The following is an 18,644-nucleotide window of genomic DNA, read 5'->3' as shown; positions in this document are numbered from 1 at the left end:
TGAAATATAATAGTTCTTTTTCTTTTTCCAGCGTGTTACACGTTCCCAAGAAGAACTTCGAGAAGATAAAGCTTACCAACTTGAGCGGCATCGAATAGAGGCAGCTATGGACAGAAAGTCTGATAGTGATATGTGGATAAATCAGAGCTCCTCATTGGACTCCAGTACATCAAGCCAAGAGCACCTGAACCATTCCTCTAAGTCGGTCACCCCTGCTTCCACACTGACCAAAAGTGGCCCTGGCCGTTGGAAAACACCAGCAGCAATACCGGCCACCCCTGTGGCCGTCTCCCAGCCAATCCGAACAGACCTGCCTCCGCCACCCCCGCCACCTCCCGTCCACTACGCCGGTGATTTCGATGGAATGTCCATGGATTTGCCTCTCCCACCACCCCCTTCCAACAACCAGATAGGACTACCCTCTGCGCAGGTGGCTGCTGCCGAACGGAAAAAGAGAGAGGAACATCAGCGTTGGTATGAGAAGGAGAAGGCCCGCCTGGAGGAGGAGCGGGAGAGGAAGCGGAGAGAGCAGGAGAGGAAGTTGGGCCAGATGCGCACTCAGTCCCTAAACCCTGCTCCGTTTTCTCCCCTGACCACACAGCAGATGAAGCCCGAAAAGCCTTCCACACTCCAGCGGCCCCAGGAAACAGTCATTCGGGAGCTACAGCCTCAGCAGCAGCCCCGCACGATCGAGCGCAGGGACTTGCAGTACATCACAGTCAGCAAAGAGGAGCTTTCCTCGGGGGACAGTCTGTCTCCTGACCCGTGGAAGCGGGATGCCAAGGAGAAGCTGGAGAAGCAGCAGCAGATGCACATCGTGGACATGCTGAGCAAGGAGATCCAGGAGCTCCAGAGCAAACCGGACCGCAGCGCGGAGGAGAGCGACCGGCTGCGCAAGCTCATGCTGGAGTGGCAGTTCCAGAAGAGACTACAGGAGTCGAAGCAGAAGGACGAAGATGACGAGGAGGAGGAGGACGACGATGTGGACACCATGCTCATCATGCAGCGCCTGGAGGCTGAACGAAGAGCGAGGGTAAAGGGGAGAGGGCTTTGGCTGTGCCCATCTGTGGTCCCTATTTCACCTTCTACGTGTTTCCCATGGGGATAGCTAGACACACACCCCCCCCCCATGATGATAAGGATTAAAAGGGCCCCTAGGCTTATACTATTTTATTCTATGTGTTTCTCTTGGCTGATGTTGTAGAGAAATGAGTCAAGGCTATAAGGCTAAATTTTTAGAGACGTGCTTTGACAAGTATTAAATACAATTCAAATGGAACTTGATTGTTTTCATTAGCAAACTCATAATTATCCTTTTCCTTAACACTTCCAGTTGAGAAAACAAGTATTTGTTAATGACCAGTAATAATCTTGATTGGGGGTAGGCAAAATTTTTCTTCCAGGGCCAGATTGATACTTTAGACTTTGCAGGCCATGTGGACTCTGGCAACCCCCAGCTCTGCTGTTGTAGCAGGAAAGCAGCCACAGACACAAGTAAACACATGGGTGTGTCTCTGTGCCAATAAAACTTTATTTACAGAAACATAGGGCCGATCACTGGCCCCTGGTCTTGTCAGCATTTTGTGGTGGTTAACAAATGAAAGTGTTCAGATCATTACATTTATAGTCATTACCAAAAAGAATCTTCACAGTAGTTGTACTGTTGATGAAGCAAGCATTTGTTAAGGTAATAAACAATTATATTCCAATTGTAGCATAAAGCTATTGAGAACTGATTTTATTCTTATTTCTCTATAGTATGAAAATGATTTTTGTTTTAAATAAATTCACCAAAGTAAAATTTAAATTCATTTAACACAACAAATTGTTATGCAAAAATTTTAGATAAAAGCAATACCTTGTTACTCTATAAAGAGAACTGGTAAGAGGCATTTACTGCTATCAATTTGGGCATTTATTAATATTAATTTATAGAGAATGCTATTGACCATTTTGTGTTCATGAGTTTTAGTGACTTTTTTCTTTTTTAAACAGTGTGTGTGCAATATTCTGAGAAAAGAGATCCAGAGCCATGTTCTTTTTATCTTCTGGATTCTGTTTCTAATTTCAACTGTTTTTTATGCAGTTTATGGTAAAGCTCTACCAGGGGCTATTAGGTCAGACATTTTAATCTTTCTATCTCACAGTGAAATTTAACCTTAAATAATAATTTGTGAGTCCTTAGATCCTTAGAGCCCAGTAGTGTGATTCTTTTTCGATTTGCTCTGTGAATTTTTCCTGAAAAGTCTCTCTCACACATATTTCTTAATATATACATATCTCAGCCAAAATGTGTATATATATAAAACTTTGCCCAAAATTCAGCTTGAATCCCCTTAGACACTTAAGTTTCTTAAATGAGGCCGAAGTGTGAATTATTACATTGTTTTACTACTATTTTTATTAGTATTTCTCAAGTCATCAGTAGTAAACTTCCTGATGAGTAGCTGTGTTTACTGCAAGCGCTGTTTTATTTGAAAAACCAACACCTAAATTAATAGCTATTTTACTTTAAAAGTAGCTTTAAAAATACGGTACTTTAAAAGTACTATGCATTTCCTGTTCAGGATTCTTGGAGTGATTGCCCCTCCCCGTCGAAGCTCTCTGGAAGGTCCTGGGCCTGCTAGTGTCAGGTGCATGCTCCTCTGCTCTGGCCAGTGTCACTCGTGGGTGCACTCAGATGGATTCATTAGTAACCTAAGGACGTGCACAGCCTTGTGTCGCCCACACCCCAAAAGATGAAAGGATGTCTTTTCCTTCACTGCATTTTCAACTCTGAATATACAACTGTTGTGTATGGCAAAATGAGTCAACAGTGTTAGCATTTCTTATTGTTATAACTGTGTCCTGACAGGAATGAACAGTTAGCCTTGTAGTATTTCTGGAAGTGTCCTTTTCTGTGAGGACTCAACTTTTATTGAAAGGTCTCAGAGCTTTTCCAAATGGGTTAAAACACTGAATATTTCAAAGCCTTTTAGTATGAATTGTGATATTTGGAAAGTTTCTCATGAAAATTTAGTAAAAAATATCTGTTTTTTGCTTAGTAGTTCTGTTACAATTAGTATCTTAGTCTCCAAATAAGAAAGTTAAGGGAAATTTTGCTGTTTTTTATTTTCTATGTATCTTAATGATGAAACTCATTTAATACCATGTGGGCATTTTTCTGTTTCTGAATACAGAAGTTAGTGTGCAGTTCTTTACCTTTCTCATCAAGTTGTTGAAACACAGATGACGCATGATAGTGAGAAAATATGCCGATGGCAGATTACAGGTCTAAACCTAACTTTTTTTTCCACACTTCATCTTTCTTTTTTTTTTCTTTCTCTGTTACCTGCAGCAGACTGCTATGCCAGCAATCTCTGTTCTAGATTTGGTATGTTCTTGTTTCTTTCCCTTTGGTGCTTTTTTCCTGTCTTGATTTTCTTTTCTTTCAGTGGTGGCTGTTTTATGTTTTCAGTAGATCCAGTTCTCCTTAGGGGTGTCCTCCATCAGGAGATGGAGTCCCTGACACTTTAGAAGCATGCCTTTGAATGTTCCTAGATGTAGTTATTCTTTGCTTTTCTCCGTTAATTTTAAGTGTTACTGTTTGTTTATGGTTTTGACCTTTTCTCAGTTTCAGTCATAAATTGATTCCGTGTATTCTTATGTAGTCATAAATACATGAGCAAATGAAATAAATTTTGCAATGAGTAATCTATTTCATTTTTTTTACATTAGACATAGATTTTAAACCTTCAATTGTTATAAACTCAGTTGAAAGGGTATTGACATTATTAGCCAGTTAAGATGTAACCGTCTATTGGTAGAGTAAGAGATTTCCAGTGAACATGTATGTATTCTGTGTTTTCTTTAATAATATAACGTGGATTTTAATTCAGTTTACCAGCCATGCCAATTTATCGGTCTGCTGAGAAACATTTGAGGTCATGGTCTGTTGTAAGTTCAGAGTGTTTGTTGTCGTGTTGGGGAAGTTTTTTGGCACATCAGTTAGGCCCATTATGCTTGTGTGTGCTGTTTTCATCACCTGCTAGACAATTAGACTCTGATATATTTATAGAAACTTGAAGACAAATTCTAGGCAACTTCTAAAGACAAAAGCCAGTATCAGACAGTACATTTAAAACCCATGAATCAAGGTTTGACTTTAATGGCCTTTTCGCCAAATAATAGTCCCCTTTTCCTTTTCCCCTCTCAGTTTAGCACAGTGGCAGTAATGCCTTAGAGTGGAACCTTTCTTAAAAACACCTCCCCTCCTTGGTGATTGGAAGGCATATTTTCTGAGCTTTGCATTTTTTTTTTTCTTACATGAAACAAAGATTTTAAAAGTATACATTTTTCTCCCTACTTCTTTGTGTGTTTTGGTGTACATAGGTGTAGCTGGAAGATACTAATCAGAGTCACCTTAGTGTGAGATATTCATTCAGCAAATACTTGCTCAGCATTGAGCAAGTGCTGACCTGAGGCATTGAAGAGACCAGCCAGCTCTACAGGCCCAAAGAGAATTTCTTATACTATGAAGAATCCTATGACACATGAACAGTAAAATAATGCTTGCAATAAGGTTTTTGTTCCATAGAAATAATTCAGAGGGTTTCTTTCTTTAAAAGATAATTATTTTGAGTGTTAATATTGATCTTAACCACATGTTTCTGAGCATTTCTTAGCCCAGTTCCCCAGTAAATATTATTAATAGCACCTCATTATTTATAAAATTCTTGGCTGGGCACAGTGGTTCATGCCTGTAATCCCAGCACTTTGGGAGGCCGAGGCAGGTGAATCACCTGAGGTCAGGAGTTCAAGACCTGACCAACATGGCGAAACCTCGTCTCTACTCAAAATACAAAAATTAGCTGGGCACAGTGGCAGGCACCTGTAATCCCAGCTACTCAGGAGGCTGAGGCGTGAGACTTGCTTGAACCCAGGAGGTGGAGGTTGCAGTGACCAGAGATTGCACCACTGCACTCCAGCCTGGGGGACAGAGCGAGACTCTGGCTCAAAAAAAAAAAAAACTATAGAATTCTTGCTGTGTAAGAATTGGCAGGTTACCCTGGGAGACCCTCTTCTGTGAAGATATTAGCCCTCTCCTTAATAAGGATAAGGGCAAATACGTGACTATATAGGGAGCGATGCTACCCAGTGTGGTTCTTAAGATATTTTCTTAAGACACATCACAGGATTTTCAGGTAGGTAGTCAGATAAATGAGGCAGGTCCTTTCCTGTTTGGAAGCAGCTGAGTTTCATGAATTTGGGAGGCTGCCTGCACTGGTTTCTGCTCTTCCCTCTGGTCTCTCTGTGACCCGTCACCCCTGGCGGTCCAGGGCGTGCCTTCTCCATCCTCTGTGCTCACTTCTGACCTGAGACGGTAGCACCATTTTGATGCCAGCAATGTCCCCATTTGATTTCTAGTCCAAACTTCTCGCACACTAAAGACTCAGATATCCACCTGCCCATGTAACATTTCCACATGGAGTCAAGTAAGACTTTTGGAGTGCAGCATGCTCAAAGTGAAATCTTGGTCTGCTTCACTCACCTTGCACTGCTCATCATCCTGCCTTCAGCCTTCCCCATTTCAGCTGATGCTTCGAGTTGCTCAGGCAGGAAACCGCAGTCATGCATGACCCCCTTTTTTCTCTGTTCAGAAACTCTACTGGCTTGACCTCACAACCTGACCAACCTCTGTGCCCCCATGACCAGAGCATCTCTCCATTCCTGCCTGGGTCACTGCAAGAGACTGGCAGGACCCCTTGGTACTGCCCCCCAGTCCCTTCACAGGACAGCCTTGACATAGCGTACAGCAGTCCCACGAGAACATCCTCACAGCCCTCCTAAGTCTCTCCCTTCACTTAGACAGGTGGTCCAAGTTTGTCTGGGTCTCATCTCCTCTTCACACCCTTGCCCACTGGCCTCCAGCCTGCCTGCCTGCCTTCTAGTGACCCTGCACACGCTGGGCCGTCGGGAGGGTCCCTGCCTGTCTCCATGGCTGACTCTCTTGGCACGTGCAGGTGTCTCTCAGATGCCACCTTTCCACGAGGGGCCCACCTCCCCCACTGCTTCATATTGGAGGGGCCCACCTGCCCATGCTGCTTTGGGTCAGCGGCCCACCGGCCGACCGTGTCCTGCGTGTTTCTCTGTGGACGTGCTATACACATTACTCACCATTAGGCATGTTTGTGTCTTCTGGGTAGCGCCACCTCCATGGGAACAGTGACCTTTGTCCAAGTTTCTAGAAGAGTTCTGGAGCGTGCTAGGCAGTCGAGTGAGTGGGATCGGATTCCAGGCCAAGGTCCCAAGCTCTCGAAGGTGTGTGACCTTCCTGACTGTTGGCAGCTCAAGAGTAGAGCTGTTGCTAGGTTGTGTCCTATTTTAATGACTGAGATGGTGTGTAAGTCACGTTCATACCAAAGTCTGACTTGCTGGAGGGATCTCCTTCAGCACTAGATTATGATGAAGTCCATTGTGTCTTTAGTGCTTTTCCTTTATATACCATGGGCAAATCCAGGCCACCTGGAATTATCAGGACGTCTGTTTTCTCCCGGCAGAGTACTCTGTCCTGTCATTGGACCTGTCTCTAACTTGAGTAGCCGGTCAGTTAGGACCATGGAGGTGGCGGTGACTGTGGCTGCAGCTTTGCCTGGCGACAGCCTCGAGAAGTAGCTAGTCTTTCCACCTGATAACAAGGTGTGTGACTCGTGCCTTCATCGCTCCAGGTTGCCACATAACTGCATATATTCCTCTCACTTCCTCATGACAAACCTGTTCTATGGCAGAGCACAAGGGCCTAAGCCAGCATGGGAGAGATTGACCCAGTATCACACAGAGCAGGTGAGAGCCAGGGTCTCCAAACCCACTATGGGAGAGCCTTGGCCAGTACATGTTGAATATTCCTAATCTGAAAATCCAGAATCCAAAATCCAAAACTCTGAGCACCGACATTATGCCCCAAGTAGAAAATTCCACACCTGACCTCAATGACAGGTTGCAGTCAAAGCTTTGTTTTATGTCCACAATTATTTCAAATATTGTATAAAATTACCTTTAGGCTATATATACACAAAGTGTATATGAAACAGAAATCAATTCATATTTAGACTTGGGTCCTGTTCCCAGGATATCTCATTATGTATATGCAAATAGTCCGAAACTAAAAAAATTCAAAATTTGAAACACTTCTGGTCCAAGCATTTTGGATAAGGGATACTCTGCTTGTATCACATGGATCAAGTGAGAGTGAAGGTTTTAACAAGAATTTTCTGAATTCATATTAAGTGCTCTTTCTAGGACACAAAAATGCCTCTTTCTGTAACACTGTAGTGGCAGGAATCATTTTCTTGAAATTTACTTGGTTGACAAATCTCTCAGTGGCTAAGCTCAGGTTTGTCTTGTTAACACATTTTAATAGGTCATCTGCTGACTCAGAAAACATGAGAACTCACAGGAGAACTTCCTCCCCCTTGGGGTAATACCAGTGAAAAGATGTTTTCAAAGATTTCAGTGGTTCTGCCGCTTTCCTTACATGAAAACTCAAGCTAGGTCTTCCCGCCTATTCCGCTTTCCTGTTTTTTTTTGTTTGTTTTGCGTGGAACTGTAGAAATTGGGCATACCCTCTTGAGCATCCCAGGTATAGAAGGGGTTGGATTAAAAGCCTTATAAAAATTTCAAGCAGGAATTAGTAGGAAGCCTCATTTCAGAAGTATTTCTTCAGAGAAATCTATCTGTGGGAAGTCAGACTGTATTTTGTCTATTCAAATTGGAATGCCTCTGGAATGAAAATGGGCCCTGCCCAGAATATCAAAGCTGTAGTTTAGTCGCAGTGCATCTTCAGGAAGTCTCAGTTTTACTCAAGGAATTAGGAGAAGAAATATGTTCGTATTAAAACCAACACATGCATATTACAGAATGGAATACAAAGTTTGTATGATTGCGTAAAACAGTTGCCCTAAAAGAACTTCAGGTTTCTGTTGTAGGCCACATAGAGCCACACTGTTTTACTTGGGGATTATGCTGTTTAGTCTCTGCCACAAGGGCCTTTCACCAGCTAAGCTCTAGATCTTACAACTTCTAATAAAGTGGTCATTTTACTTAAATCTGAAAAACGTGTGTGGGCTGTGCTACAGGAAGGGAGCTAGCGCTTACTGAGTGCCAGGTGCTGCAGTGGATGGTTTCTCCTGTGTCATTTAACACACTCTGCCTCTGTGAGAGAGGATTTCGTTTTCCTGATGAGGAAGTCGGTCCCTGAGACATAGAGAAGACTTTTGCTCGTCCTGAAATCCAGGTGTTATATATTACTTACCAAAGGCATTCCAATTCAGTCATTCATTTGTCATAAATGATCTAATCAGGAGTTTTCTTCATGTTTTTGTCCTTAAAGTTTTTTTAGCGTGGACATTTTTAACGGGAGGGAGCATATGCAGAAAACGTCTGTAGAGAAAAAGGCTTTTTAAGGGCTTTAACAGAGTCGTGTTTTTAGTAATTTGTCAAAAAGTAAAGGATGTTATGGCCCCATTTTATGTTCACATACCAGTTTCATTTTGATGATACAAAATTATAAACACACAGATCTCAACAGATAGATAGATCGATCGATCGATAGATCGATCCTGAAAATACCTGTTTTGGGGAATGTGGACTACCTCAAGCTTGCCACATACTGGCTTTCAAATCCCAGCATAGTTGTGGATTTAGAATAACTTTCAGTCTGCATGGTCTTGATTCATCGGGTAATAGTTATTTTTTAATCTATTCTGCTCTTCCCTCAGATATCACTTCCTGCAAGGCTATTTTGGTAGCACGTAACTTTTCATTCTTTTAATCAAAGTGCTAACGTAATAGGCAGTTTGCCACTGGATTGCAGGGTGATTAAATTTGTAATTTAAGTTAAAATATCCTTTAACTGTTACTGAATATAAGTAACCCATACAATTCAATGTACTGTTTTAAGCTCTTATTTTGAGTAAATTAAGAGAGTCTCATTTTTCTCATTAATGCTTTGTGAATGGTGGGAGTAAAGCAACATAGCTTTGAAGAGCAAAACAATTTATGTTTTGGAAATGGAAATACGTGAATTAGCCAAAGAGTGGAAAGAAACTGCCTTGATTACACTGGTGCTGGTTAATTTGCCTTCCTTTACGAATAGTAACTAATGAGCTGAACACAGGGAGAGGCTCCTTGCTTAGTGCATTCCAGATTTAGAAGAATAGAGGTTTTTAAGAAGAAAATGCCTGTTTATAGATTTATAAAAAGTGATGAAAATGATCATTGTTCTGATTTCTTAAAATATACTTCTATTTAAAAGAACTAATGGACTCTACCATTGTGTAACACTCTCTTGCTCCGCACTTACTTTTAATTGGGGCTAGAAAATATTAACATAACTTAGTTTGTGCTTTGTGGGATAAGGATAACACCCATATTGCATTAATGCAATTTTACATTCTACCCTAAATTACTTTTCTGTAGAATATTTAATATTCTCACTTGCTTTATTTTGCTATTTTTGTTTGGGCGCTGTTTCTCCTAGTTCTCCTAGTTTTTCCTGACCCCTGAAATCCTTGTTGAACGTTCCCGTCCTTTCCTCTGGCCCCTCATGCAGGAAGCCCACGGGGAGCTGTGGCTGGTTCTGTCAACTCAGGGGCAAGGCATCACCGATGGCTTCCTTCTGGGTTCTTAGTGGCATCTCCTCCTGCTATAACCCCCCTAAAAGCCCGTCATCCTAACATCCCTCAGGGGTATGGATGGGTTGTCTTTAGAGACAGTTCAATTACTTGTCTCTTTGAGAAGGCAATTATAATTTTTTTCTAAGATGTTTTATTATTGTTTATTGACATGAAAAAGCCTAATAACACAGGTTAATTTATTCTTTCTCACCAGATACAGTGTTTTCTTCACAGAAGTCAAGGGAGAGTGAAGTTGTTAGATTTTTATTTAAAAAAAAAAATACAAACACAGTTCAAATCCCAGCAGCTAACATTCTTATATTTCTGCTACAAAAAATGTATAGACAAACTGCTAATTCTGTAGAAATTGAAACAGGAATTTTCTGTAAGGGATTCCTGAAGTGGTCAGAGATTGAACTAGATGGCTTTAAGTTTCATTTTAATCCTATAAACATTGATTACTTCTTCATGATGTATGATAATAGAGCTGTGGGTGTTCCTGTAGCACAGGTCTATGCAGATAAGTAAATGGAGAACACAATTTTCAAAGTTGCCATTATTTTAGACTAGAATAACAGAAAAGCTGTGTATCTGAGACAAAAAGGGTGAGTCTTTCTGTTCTTCACTGGTTGTTAATCCAGGGTTCCTCTTTAGGAAAGGTATTTTCAACCTATGGTACATAGAGATGTGAGCAGAAGGATAAAGGAGCTAAAAATTGAAAAGAAGAGACTTAGGTATTTGGAGGACATCCTTAAGTATTTGAATGATACGGAGGAAAAGTATCTTTTTGTGTTGTTTCAAAAAGGCAGAACTTGAATGACCAAAAAGAGAAAAACAGTCAGGTAATGAATTGTTAACATAAGGACTTCTTGACTTGTGGTTACCTGAAAACAGAATGGATTGTATTGACTGAGAGTTCAACATTAGGTCCAGACAGAAGAGCGTGAGATAGGAGGGTGAGATAGGGCTCCTTCCCATCTCCGTTTCAGGGTCCATGGTGCAGACTGTAGGGTGCTCCCATCTCAGTTTCAGGGTCCATGGTGCAGACCGTAGGGTACTCCCATCTCAGTTTCAGGGTCCATGGTGCAGACCGTAGGGTGCTCCCATCTCAGTTTCAGGGTCCATGCTGCAGACCGTAGGGTGCTTCCATCTCAGTTTCAGGGTCCATGGTGCAGACCGTAGGGTGCTCCCATCTCAGTTTCAGGGTCCATGGTGCAGACCGTAGGGTGCTTCCATCTCAGTTTCAGGGTCCATGGTGCAGAGTGTAGGGTGCTCCTGAGTCAGGAGGAAATTCTTGAATCCAGGGTGGGATCTGGAGGGACCTGATGGCAAAGGGCAGAGGAAAGAGAGTGGCAGGCCTTGGTCCCCAGGCAAGACCGATGACTGCCCGGCCCACTGGAGTCACATATGCTGCTTCTGTCTCACCTATGCAGAGGCAAGTGGGGGCCTCCCTCTTCTACAAGACATTCATAGTGGAAATTGAAAAGGGAGAGGGAAGGAGGTGTTTAAGTGTGTTCTGCAGGCCCATCAAGTGGGGCCTATCTGTTTGAGCCTGTTAAGTTACGTGAACGGGTTAACTAATATTGTTCCAGTAAAAGAATTGTGCTTGTTGAATGTGTGAATGTAGGTGATAAATTCCATCTTATAGCCATGATTAATGGAGGAATAACTCTGGGATTTGTGACAACAGTTTTTAGGTAATTTATTTTAAAACTGTAGAGCTAAAAAAATGTAAAAAGTTTTATCTTCCAACAGTGATTTTAACCTGGTATTTTGTATTTAACTTTCTGTGTGTGTGTATGTGTATATGTGTGTCTACTTGTCTTAATGTGTGCATTTTATGTCTTGTGCTGGTGGAGTTTATGGAGGGAGATTAATGTCAGCCTGTTGTTAGTTGCAGGACGAGGAGCGGAGGCGGCAGCAGCAGTTAGAAGAGATGCGCAAGCGGGAAGCGGAAGACCGAGCGAGGCAAGAGGAAGAGCGCCGGCGGCAGGAGGAGGAGCGAACAAAACGAGATGCTGAAGAAAAGGTTATGGTCCTCTAAGGGCAGCTAGAATTTTACCAAGTTAGCCTGAACGTAATCGATTGGCTGGGGCAGAGCGGGCTGGAAGTTCTGTGTGTCTTAAGAAGCACAAGGCAGAGCAGGGCCTGGCTCCCCCAGCTTTGTGATTGGACCAGCAACTTTACCCCGTCTGGCCCACCTACCTCTCTTCTGGACTGTCTCCAGATCCCCTTATCTGCCAAGTTTTGTCTCCCTCAAACTTCTGAACTCTTGGGTGTGTGTAGCAGTGAGCCTCTTTGCAAACGGTTCGTTTCCTCGGGCACTCATCTTTACTGGACATGGCCCAGCTTGTCATTGTGAAGGTGACATTTGTTCAGTGATTGCTTAAATGGCATGTGGACCGTGGGAAGCAGTAGAAGCATAGTAAGACAGTTGGCTGCCATTCAACATTTCAAATAGATGGTTTACTCAAATCACTCACTTCTGGTTGATGGTAAAGGGAGCAGATGGCTTAGAAAACATGATACAGGAAAATTTAGTATGTAATCCAGTAAATATTCTGAGTTACTTATTTTCATTTGTGTGTGTGTGTGTTTAAGTCAAGTAACCCTTTTAATTGAATTTTAAAATGACAGCGAATTTTGACATTCTGAGAAATGGGGATTTTGAGATGTTTCTCTCCATATCTCCCTTCGTCCTGTGTGTGGCCAATGCCCTCTGGATGAAGAGGCTGTAGCCATTGAGCTCCCTGTGGGGGCCTGTGTCATCCCGAGGGGACTGCGTGTTGCTCTTTGTGGTTTGAGAGAAGCTGCTCTTCTCTGTTACTTCCCTTCTGTGAAGGTAGAAGCTTTCAGTGTTACAACTTCTGATGGCGGAAAATTTAGTTTTTATTAATAATTCCTTCTTCGATAGTCTAGTGAACTATATTAATAGAACAGTGTACTGTTCACAGAAAAGAACTTGTAGGGAGTTTTTTGTAGTGATATGATCTATTAGGATATAGAGCAATCTAACAGTAAGCTTGATAGACATGATGTGACTTCACTTAAATGGAGTAGAGTGAATAAGGACACTCACCTGTGTTGAAATTGGTGATTTCTGCATTTCGTAGACCTTTGCCCTCTAAGTTTATTATCATATTATCTGTTGACTCTGAATAGCGTTTGAAGTCCTTTCAAAGAGTTTGAGCTTTCAGGATTAGGTTCCCCTATGAGTCTTTCACTTGTGTAATGGTAAGTCAACATTGATGATCTTTCTAAGGAAATCAGATTTCCAAAATGCTGAGCCGCTTGATGTCTGAGTGTTGACGGTGTTTGCTGCTGCTTTGCTGTTCCGTGAAAGCACTCCCTGGCTGCTTGGAGGGCTGTATTTTTCCAGGGCAGTGCCAGCTTGGCTGTCCCAGGCCCTGCACAGTGCCCATTGTTACAGCTGGGCCCAGTCCTGGCCACGCTGGAGCCTCGACGGGGGCAGCTGAGTTGTCACGGCAGCACAGAGCACATACAGAGAGGACCAGGCCATGTTTTTCCTATGTTGAGAAACTCTTGGGTTATTTAATTTTTCCAATGTGTTTTCATAACTCATGATTATGTCAAATACACTTGTGTTAGTAACTGCTTCTATAATTAAGTGGTCACTGTAAAAAGAAGGCGAATAACCTATTTTTATATCAGAATGTCCAAAACTCATGGGTTTGCTTTGTTATAGAAAAATGTGCCATTCATTTGTTGGGTAGAATAAAGTCGTCTTGTAATTGTATCTGCTCTTGGTATAACTAAAAGAGGATGTTTTGATTTCTCCCTAAAATGTTATCAAGCAACTGTTCTTCATGTTAATACCAAGATTCTTGATAGTTCCATTTAAAAGCCACAAGAAGTCATTCTGGTTTACTCCTCACTCCAAGGGAACACTTACTCTGTGTAGACAAGAAAATGAGAGTCTTCCTTCAGGATTTCTGAACATAGAGCAAGAAGATTCAATGAGAAATTGGGCTCAGGGCAGTAATTGGGCTGGCATTTATTCTTAAGAGTTTTCTCCCTCAAGAGGTGGAGTGATATTGCATGTTCACTCGTGTGTGTGTGTGTGTGTGTGTGTGTGTGTGTGGCTCTAGAGGGAGTAGGGAGAAAATACAGCATGAAATTGAAAATAGGACTAACAACTTTTCACTGAATGCCAGCAAGGTCTCTCAAATTAGTTTTCTTCGGTTGAACGAATTTAAAATTCATTGTACTTCATTTCACAGCATTAAACATTTACTCGAGGCAGTTTATTCTGTTTGCTCTTTCATCCCCCTTCTTATTTACTTTTTTCTTGTGCTCTGAAACTTTTGTCAATCTTTAACAAAACTGTGCTGTTACCTTTTTTTAATGTTAAAATAATTTTAACACTGTCAACTGTAGTTTTGTGCCGATGTATGTGAGAAAAACATGTACAGTATGTGTCAAAATATATTTGAATCTCTTGTTGCTGTTGCTGTTAATTCCTGGCTCTCTAATTTTCTGTCTGTCAGGGAGTTCATTAAGATTTGAAATATAAGTTAAGAACTATGGAAAGCATATTTGTTAGATTGTTACTTTGGGAGAATGAGTGTTTTTTGGGTTTTTTTTTTTTTTTTTTTTTTTCATTTCTGGTTTCCTGTTGATCTCCTTCCTAGTAACCGGAAGTAGACAGGGTGGTTCAGTCACGTCCTCCTTGTCCAGGAAGGACTGCTCCTCTGCATTCATGGGGGCTCAGTGAAAAAGAACGCAAGTTTGCCTTTCGGAAAGTGCTGGCTATAGAAAGCCAGTCACAGCCTATTTTTAGTTTTGCGTTATCTTTAAACACTACAGTAACAGGTAAGTTCATATCCTGCCAAAATCAGAAGAGGAGAGAGAGAAAGAAGTAACAGGAGCATGGAGGAAGGAAAGAAGGAAAGCAGAGGAGAATTCAGTCCACTGGGATAATGGAGAGGCATAAGTGACTGGGAAGCAGGAGGCTGAGAATTAATCCATTCCGTGCTTTTGAGCAGTTTTCTGTCAAATAATCCAGAATAGTGTTAATTACTTGTAAGCCTAGGGAGAAGACTTCGGATGGACCTGCTGCTTCTGTTATATAGTAATTGTAACTATTCAACTTTGACGTCAGTGTGATGATGAGGATTGTTCCCTTTGAAGGCCCAGTGGGTCGGCTGTTCCCTTCTGACCTCTGACCTTTGCACTCTTGTCTATTCCCGCCCGCAGAGGCGACAGGAAGAAGGGTATTACAGCCGCCTGGAAGCTGAGAGGCGCAGACAGCACGACGAGGCGGCGCGCAGGTTGCTGGAGCCCGAGGCACCTGGTCTGTGCCGCCCTCCGCTTCCGCGGGACTACGAGCCCCCGTCCCCGTCCCCCGCGCCCGGCGCCCCTCCTCCCCCGCCTCAGCGAAACGCCTCCTACCTCAAAACCCAGGTCCTCTCCCCCGACTCGCTGTTCACTGCCAAGTTTGTTGCATACAATGAGGAGGAGGAGGAGGAGGACTGCAGCCTAGCAGGTCAGGATAAGTACTCCAGCACGAGAGTGTCTCATGGGGACCTTCTTCCTGCCCCTCTTAAACCACGGCCACCCCCCTGCCAGCCACGCCCGGCCTCCGATGGCATCTTTCTCTCGAACTCATTCCAGCCATCCCCAGCCAAAGCCAACAGTACTGCTCACAAAAAAGGCCAGCCCCCGCCCCCTCCAAAAAAATCCAGCTCCTACCATCCCAGCCACTGCAAAGGTAGAGGTAAAAGAGTGACAAATCAGCGCTCGTTGTCTTAATGATTGGAACCGCAGCATCTCTCTGCACACTTGCCCTGTTGTATGGTCCATGGCGATCGTACTTGCTTTGGAATTTGGATGTCACATGATCACTGGTCTCAGCATGGTGATCCTCCTCTGCCTCTGATTGTAATGTTCTTTGCTAATACTCTTTGGTAGATATCTTAGTACTCCGATTTCTTTTGCACTTTAAAAAGTTCCATTTCTCTGATCAGCTGACAATCAGTCCTTCTGTGTTGTTGCCAAATCACTTGAAGTACTGTTGGTCTTGGCTTTCATTTTCTATCTCTACAAATGACCTTATATTTGTTTGAACAAGTGCCTTTTCACACATTGTAGTGTCTCTAAAGACAAAGTGTTATAATTACATTGTAAGTTTCCATTATTTAATATTGGTAGAACTTTCTGTTCTGGATTAAGTAGCCTGTGGAATAAATCATGCATTCTCATGGTGGTTTGGTTGGTGTGGCCGGAGCATCTGCTAAGCTGGTTAACTGTTGGCTTCATAATCTCCGTGCAGGCTGCCTCACGCCAGAGTCCAGAGACCCCAGTTACAGTGAAATTCCTCTCATCCCCTTTTCCTCTAACTGGCTTCACTGCTCCCTGTTACTTGCACTCTTAGCACCTAGTAACACCAGCAGCCAGACCTTAGCAGGCGTGCAGCTGACCTTAGGGAAACCCCCTACACTGACTGTAGAGCAGGACAGTTCTGCAGGGGGCAGGGCCTAGAGGCTGTCACAAGCATGGGTTCAGTAGTCAGTGTTTTCGAGACACCATGTTTAAAATATAGCTGAATTCATAAGGATTCAGATTTCACACTAATCTTACCTTAAATGGGACTGGAATTCTGGCACTAAATATCTTCAAATACAGGAGTATTACTTTTAATGAGTGTTTGAGAGTCTTCTGAATCCTGTGTCTTTCTGCATAAACAGTGTATGGGACTCGACAATTCTGAAAGAAGAATAAGACTCAGTGTAACTGTCAGTCTTACTCAAATAACAGATGAATTTTGCCAGAATTCTGTCTTTTTCCCCCCCGGCTCAGAGCTTTGATCTACTTTGAAGGTTTAATATATAATAATATTAGGTTGAGTCACCTTGGAAGCCAGGATTAAATCACTTTATGAAATATCTGTTGTAAATATCTATAATTTAGTACCTTTCAGAGAAATTTATAGAATAATGGTACATTTTGAAGCAGGATGCCATCAGTCTCCTTGTATGGAGTTTTTATAAGCTGAACTTAAGATGACAGAAATGTGAGGTTTGGTAGCCAAGTGTTATAGTGAGGTGTCACTGCTCACCATCTTGGCTCTCAGTCCTACCGCTAACCCTTATTTTACTGCACACGTGAAGTACCACACAGGACCAGGTCATAGCCGACATCTGATTGCTCCGCCTCTTCGAAGACTTCTTCGTAATGTACAGAGCCGTCTGCACCGTGTGCAGAGCGCATTCTGACCTTGTCCTCCTCATTTCACTAGCATGGTCTCATTCCTTGCTCAGCTCTGTTTCTGTCGCGAGCGCTCTGGTAAAGCATGCTTCTGCAGATGGACTCGGCTTCTTCCACTGGACAGTGAGAGGAACAGCATTAAGATGTGAATTGGAATGAGTAATACCAGATTTGAACGTAGCACTATATGAAAGATTCATCACTAAAGCTTTTTGAAAATGATCTGTGACTTGGAGTATTCATAGAGAGTCAGCTAAAGATATTTGATACTCTTGAGTCTAAAAGTTCTGAAAATTTTGAAGAATTAATTTTACCAGTGGAAAAAGCCAGTATCATTCTTAAAACAAAGCTCAAAAGATACAACGCAATGTTTTTAAAAATAAACAAGATAAAAAATTTGGAATTAAAATGGGAAAAAATGTCTCCACGCAGTAATGTATCTAAAGGCCCGCTATAGATTGTCATAAGGTAGAGATGTGTTTCTGTTGAATCTTTTGAGTCTTAGCTGAGGACGGCGTCCTCCACGGTGGTGGTGGGAAACCTGAGTAAAGGTGCAGTGCAAAGAGGCGCCCTTCAAAAGGCAGCTGTGTCCCGTCTGCAGTACGTCAGATAAGTTCTGCACAGCAGGCCCTTTTGTAGAAGAGGAGAAACAAAAATGTATTTTTGTGCAAGTTGTTTGAAAAAGAATTTTAATGTGAAAATATTGTACTACTTTTGTGGCCTGTTTAATCCAATATTCATTGCTGTCAGTGTTTGCTAAATAGTTTGAGCATTTGTTACTCCAGCCTGTATTACACTGTCAGCAGATTTTTCAAGTGTGAATTTTTCTAATGCTGCAATTAATAGAAATACATTAACACTGATTTACTGTATTATGATTTTAACAATATGACATTGATTGTTACTTGGATACACTTAGCGACATTATTACTTGGATACATTTAAAACTTTGTATCTGCATCACATCTTTTGATCCTTAGCAATCCCCTGAAGCCAGTAGGAACAGGGCAAATGTTGCCGATGGATTGATGTTACACTCACCCAGAATGGGTTGATGTTATTACACTCACCCAGAGTTGCTCTGCTGTCCGAGGCAGAGCGGGGCCATGGGCAGTATTCCTCTCTAATAATGAAGGGTGTCAGGTCAGTTTTTTAGCACCTTTTGAGAGTAGTAATTGGATTACTCAGGCCACCAACAGAGGTGAATTTCAAATTGATGAATTTTGATACAATATGAAGGGTCTTTTACCTTCCTGCTTAATCAGTAAAGGTATTTTTTTATTCTCTGAGCACTGCATCTTTATCATGAGTAGAGCTTAGAAATAATGAAGTACTTTAACTTGTACTGTTTCTTTCATGGAAAAGGACCAAACTCTTACCCAGGATCTGCCGGAGCAGCTGTTGGAGCCCATGACGCTTATCGGGATGCGAAAGAGAAGCGTTCTAAAAGGTATAGACAGTTGCGCTAGACAAGGAACTTCATCTGTACCTGATGACCCCTTTCACTCTTCATGGTACTTTTAAATTATATAAACAGACTTCATGGCTTCACTCTATGCCCTCACCTCGATTTTAGTTAGAAATGCTATTGCCCCAAGTGTTCTTAAAACAGTGAATTTGAACTCACCAGAAAAATCATCAGTACCATTCTGTAACTTATTATTAACTTTGGCATATTTATAGATGCCTCTCAGGTACATGTAAGATTCCTTAAAGTGCTGTATTTTAAAACTGTACCCCTCAGGTTACACTTGTTTAACTGGT

At 42.2% G+C, this 18,644-nt stretch overlaps 1 protein-coding gene across 8 annotated transcripts in view; it reads left to right on the top strand.

Moving 5' to 3' along the window:
• The window catches only part of MLLT4 (myeloid/lymphoid or mixed-lineage leukemia (trithorax homolog, Drosophila); translocated to, 4), a 152,667-nt gene that overhangs the window by 132,275 nt on the left and 1,748 nt on the right, over nt 1–18,644 (top strand). For 2 of the 8 annotated variants that reach the window (XM_011999609.1, XM_011999610.1), the window contains 4 exons: nt 32–1,033; nt 11,554–11,682; nt 14,871–15,159; nt 18,246–18,330. In XM_011999609.1, coding sequence (XP_011854999.1) covers nt 32–1,033; nt 11,554–11,682; nt 14,871–15,159; nt 18,246–18,330 — 1,505 coding nt within the window. Of the gene's footprint in view, nt 1–31; nt 1,109–3,337; nt 3,374–11,547; nt 14,132–14,870; nt 15,160–18,245; nt 18,331–18,644 lie in introns of those variants that run through there. The other 6 variants (XM_011999613.1, XM_011999612.1, XM_011999614.1 and 3 more) reach the window with 5 other exon arrangements.

This window comes from Mandrillus leucophaeus, unplaced genomic scaffold (assembly GCF_000951045.1).
Source record: "Mandrillus leucophaeus isolate KB7577 unplaced genomic scaffold, Mleu.le_1.0 Scaffold6, whole genome shotgun sequence".
NCBI lineage: Eukaryota > Metazoa > Chordata > Mammalia > Primates > Cercopithecidae > Mandrillus > Mandrillus leucophaeus.
Note: the sequence above shows the minus strand (reverse complement) of the source record. Positions and strands in the feature narration are given on the sequence as shown.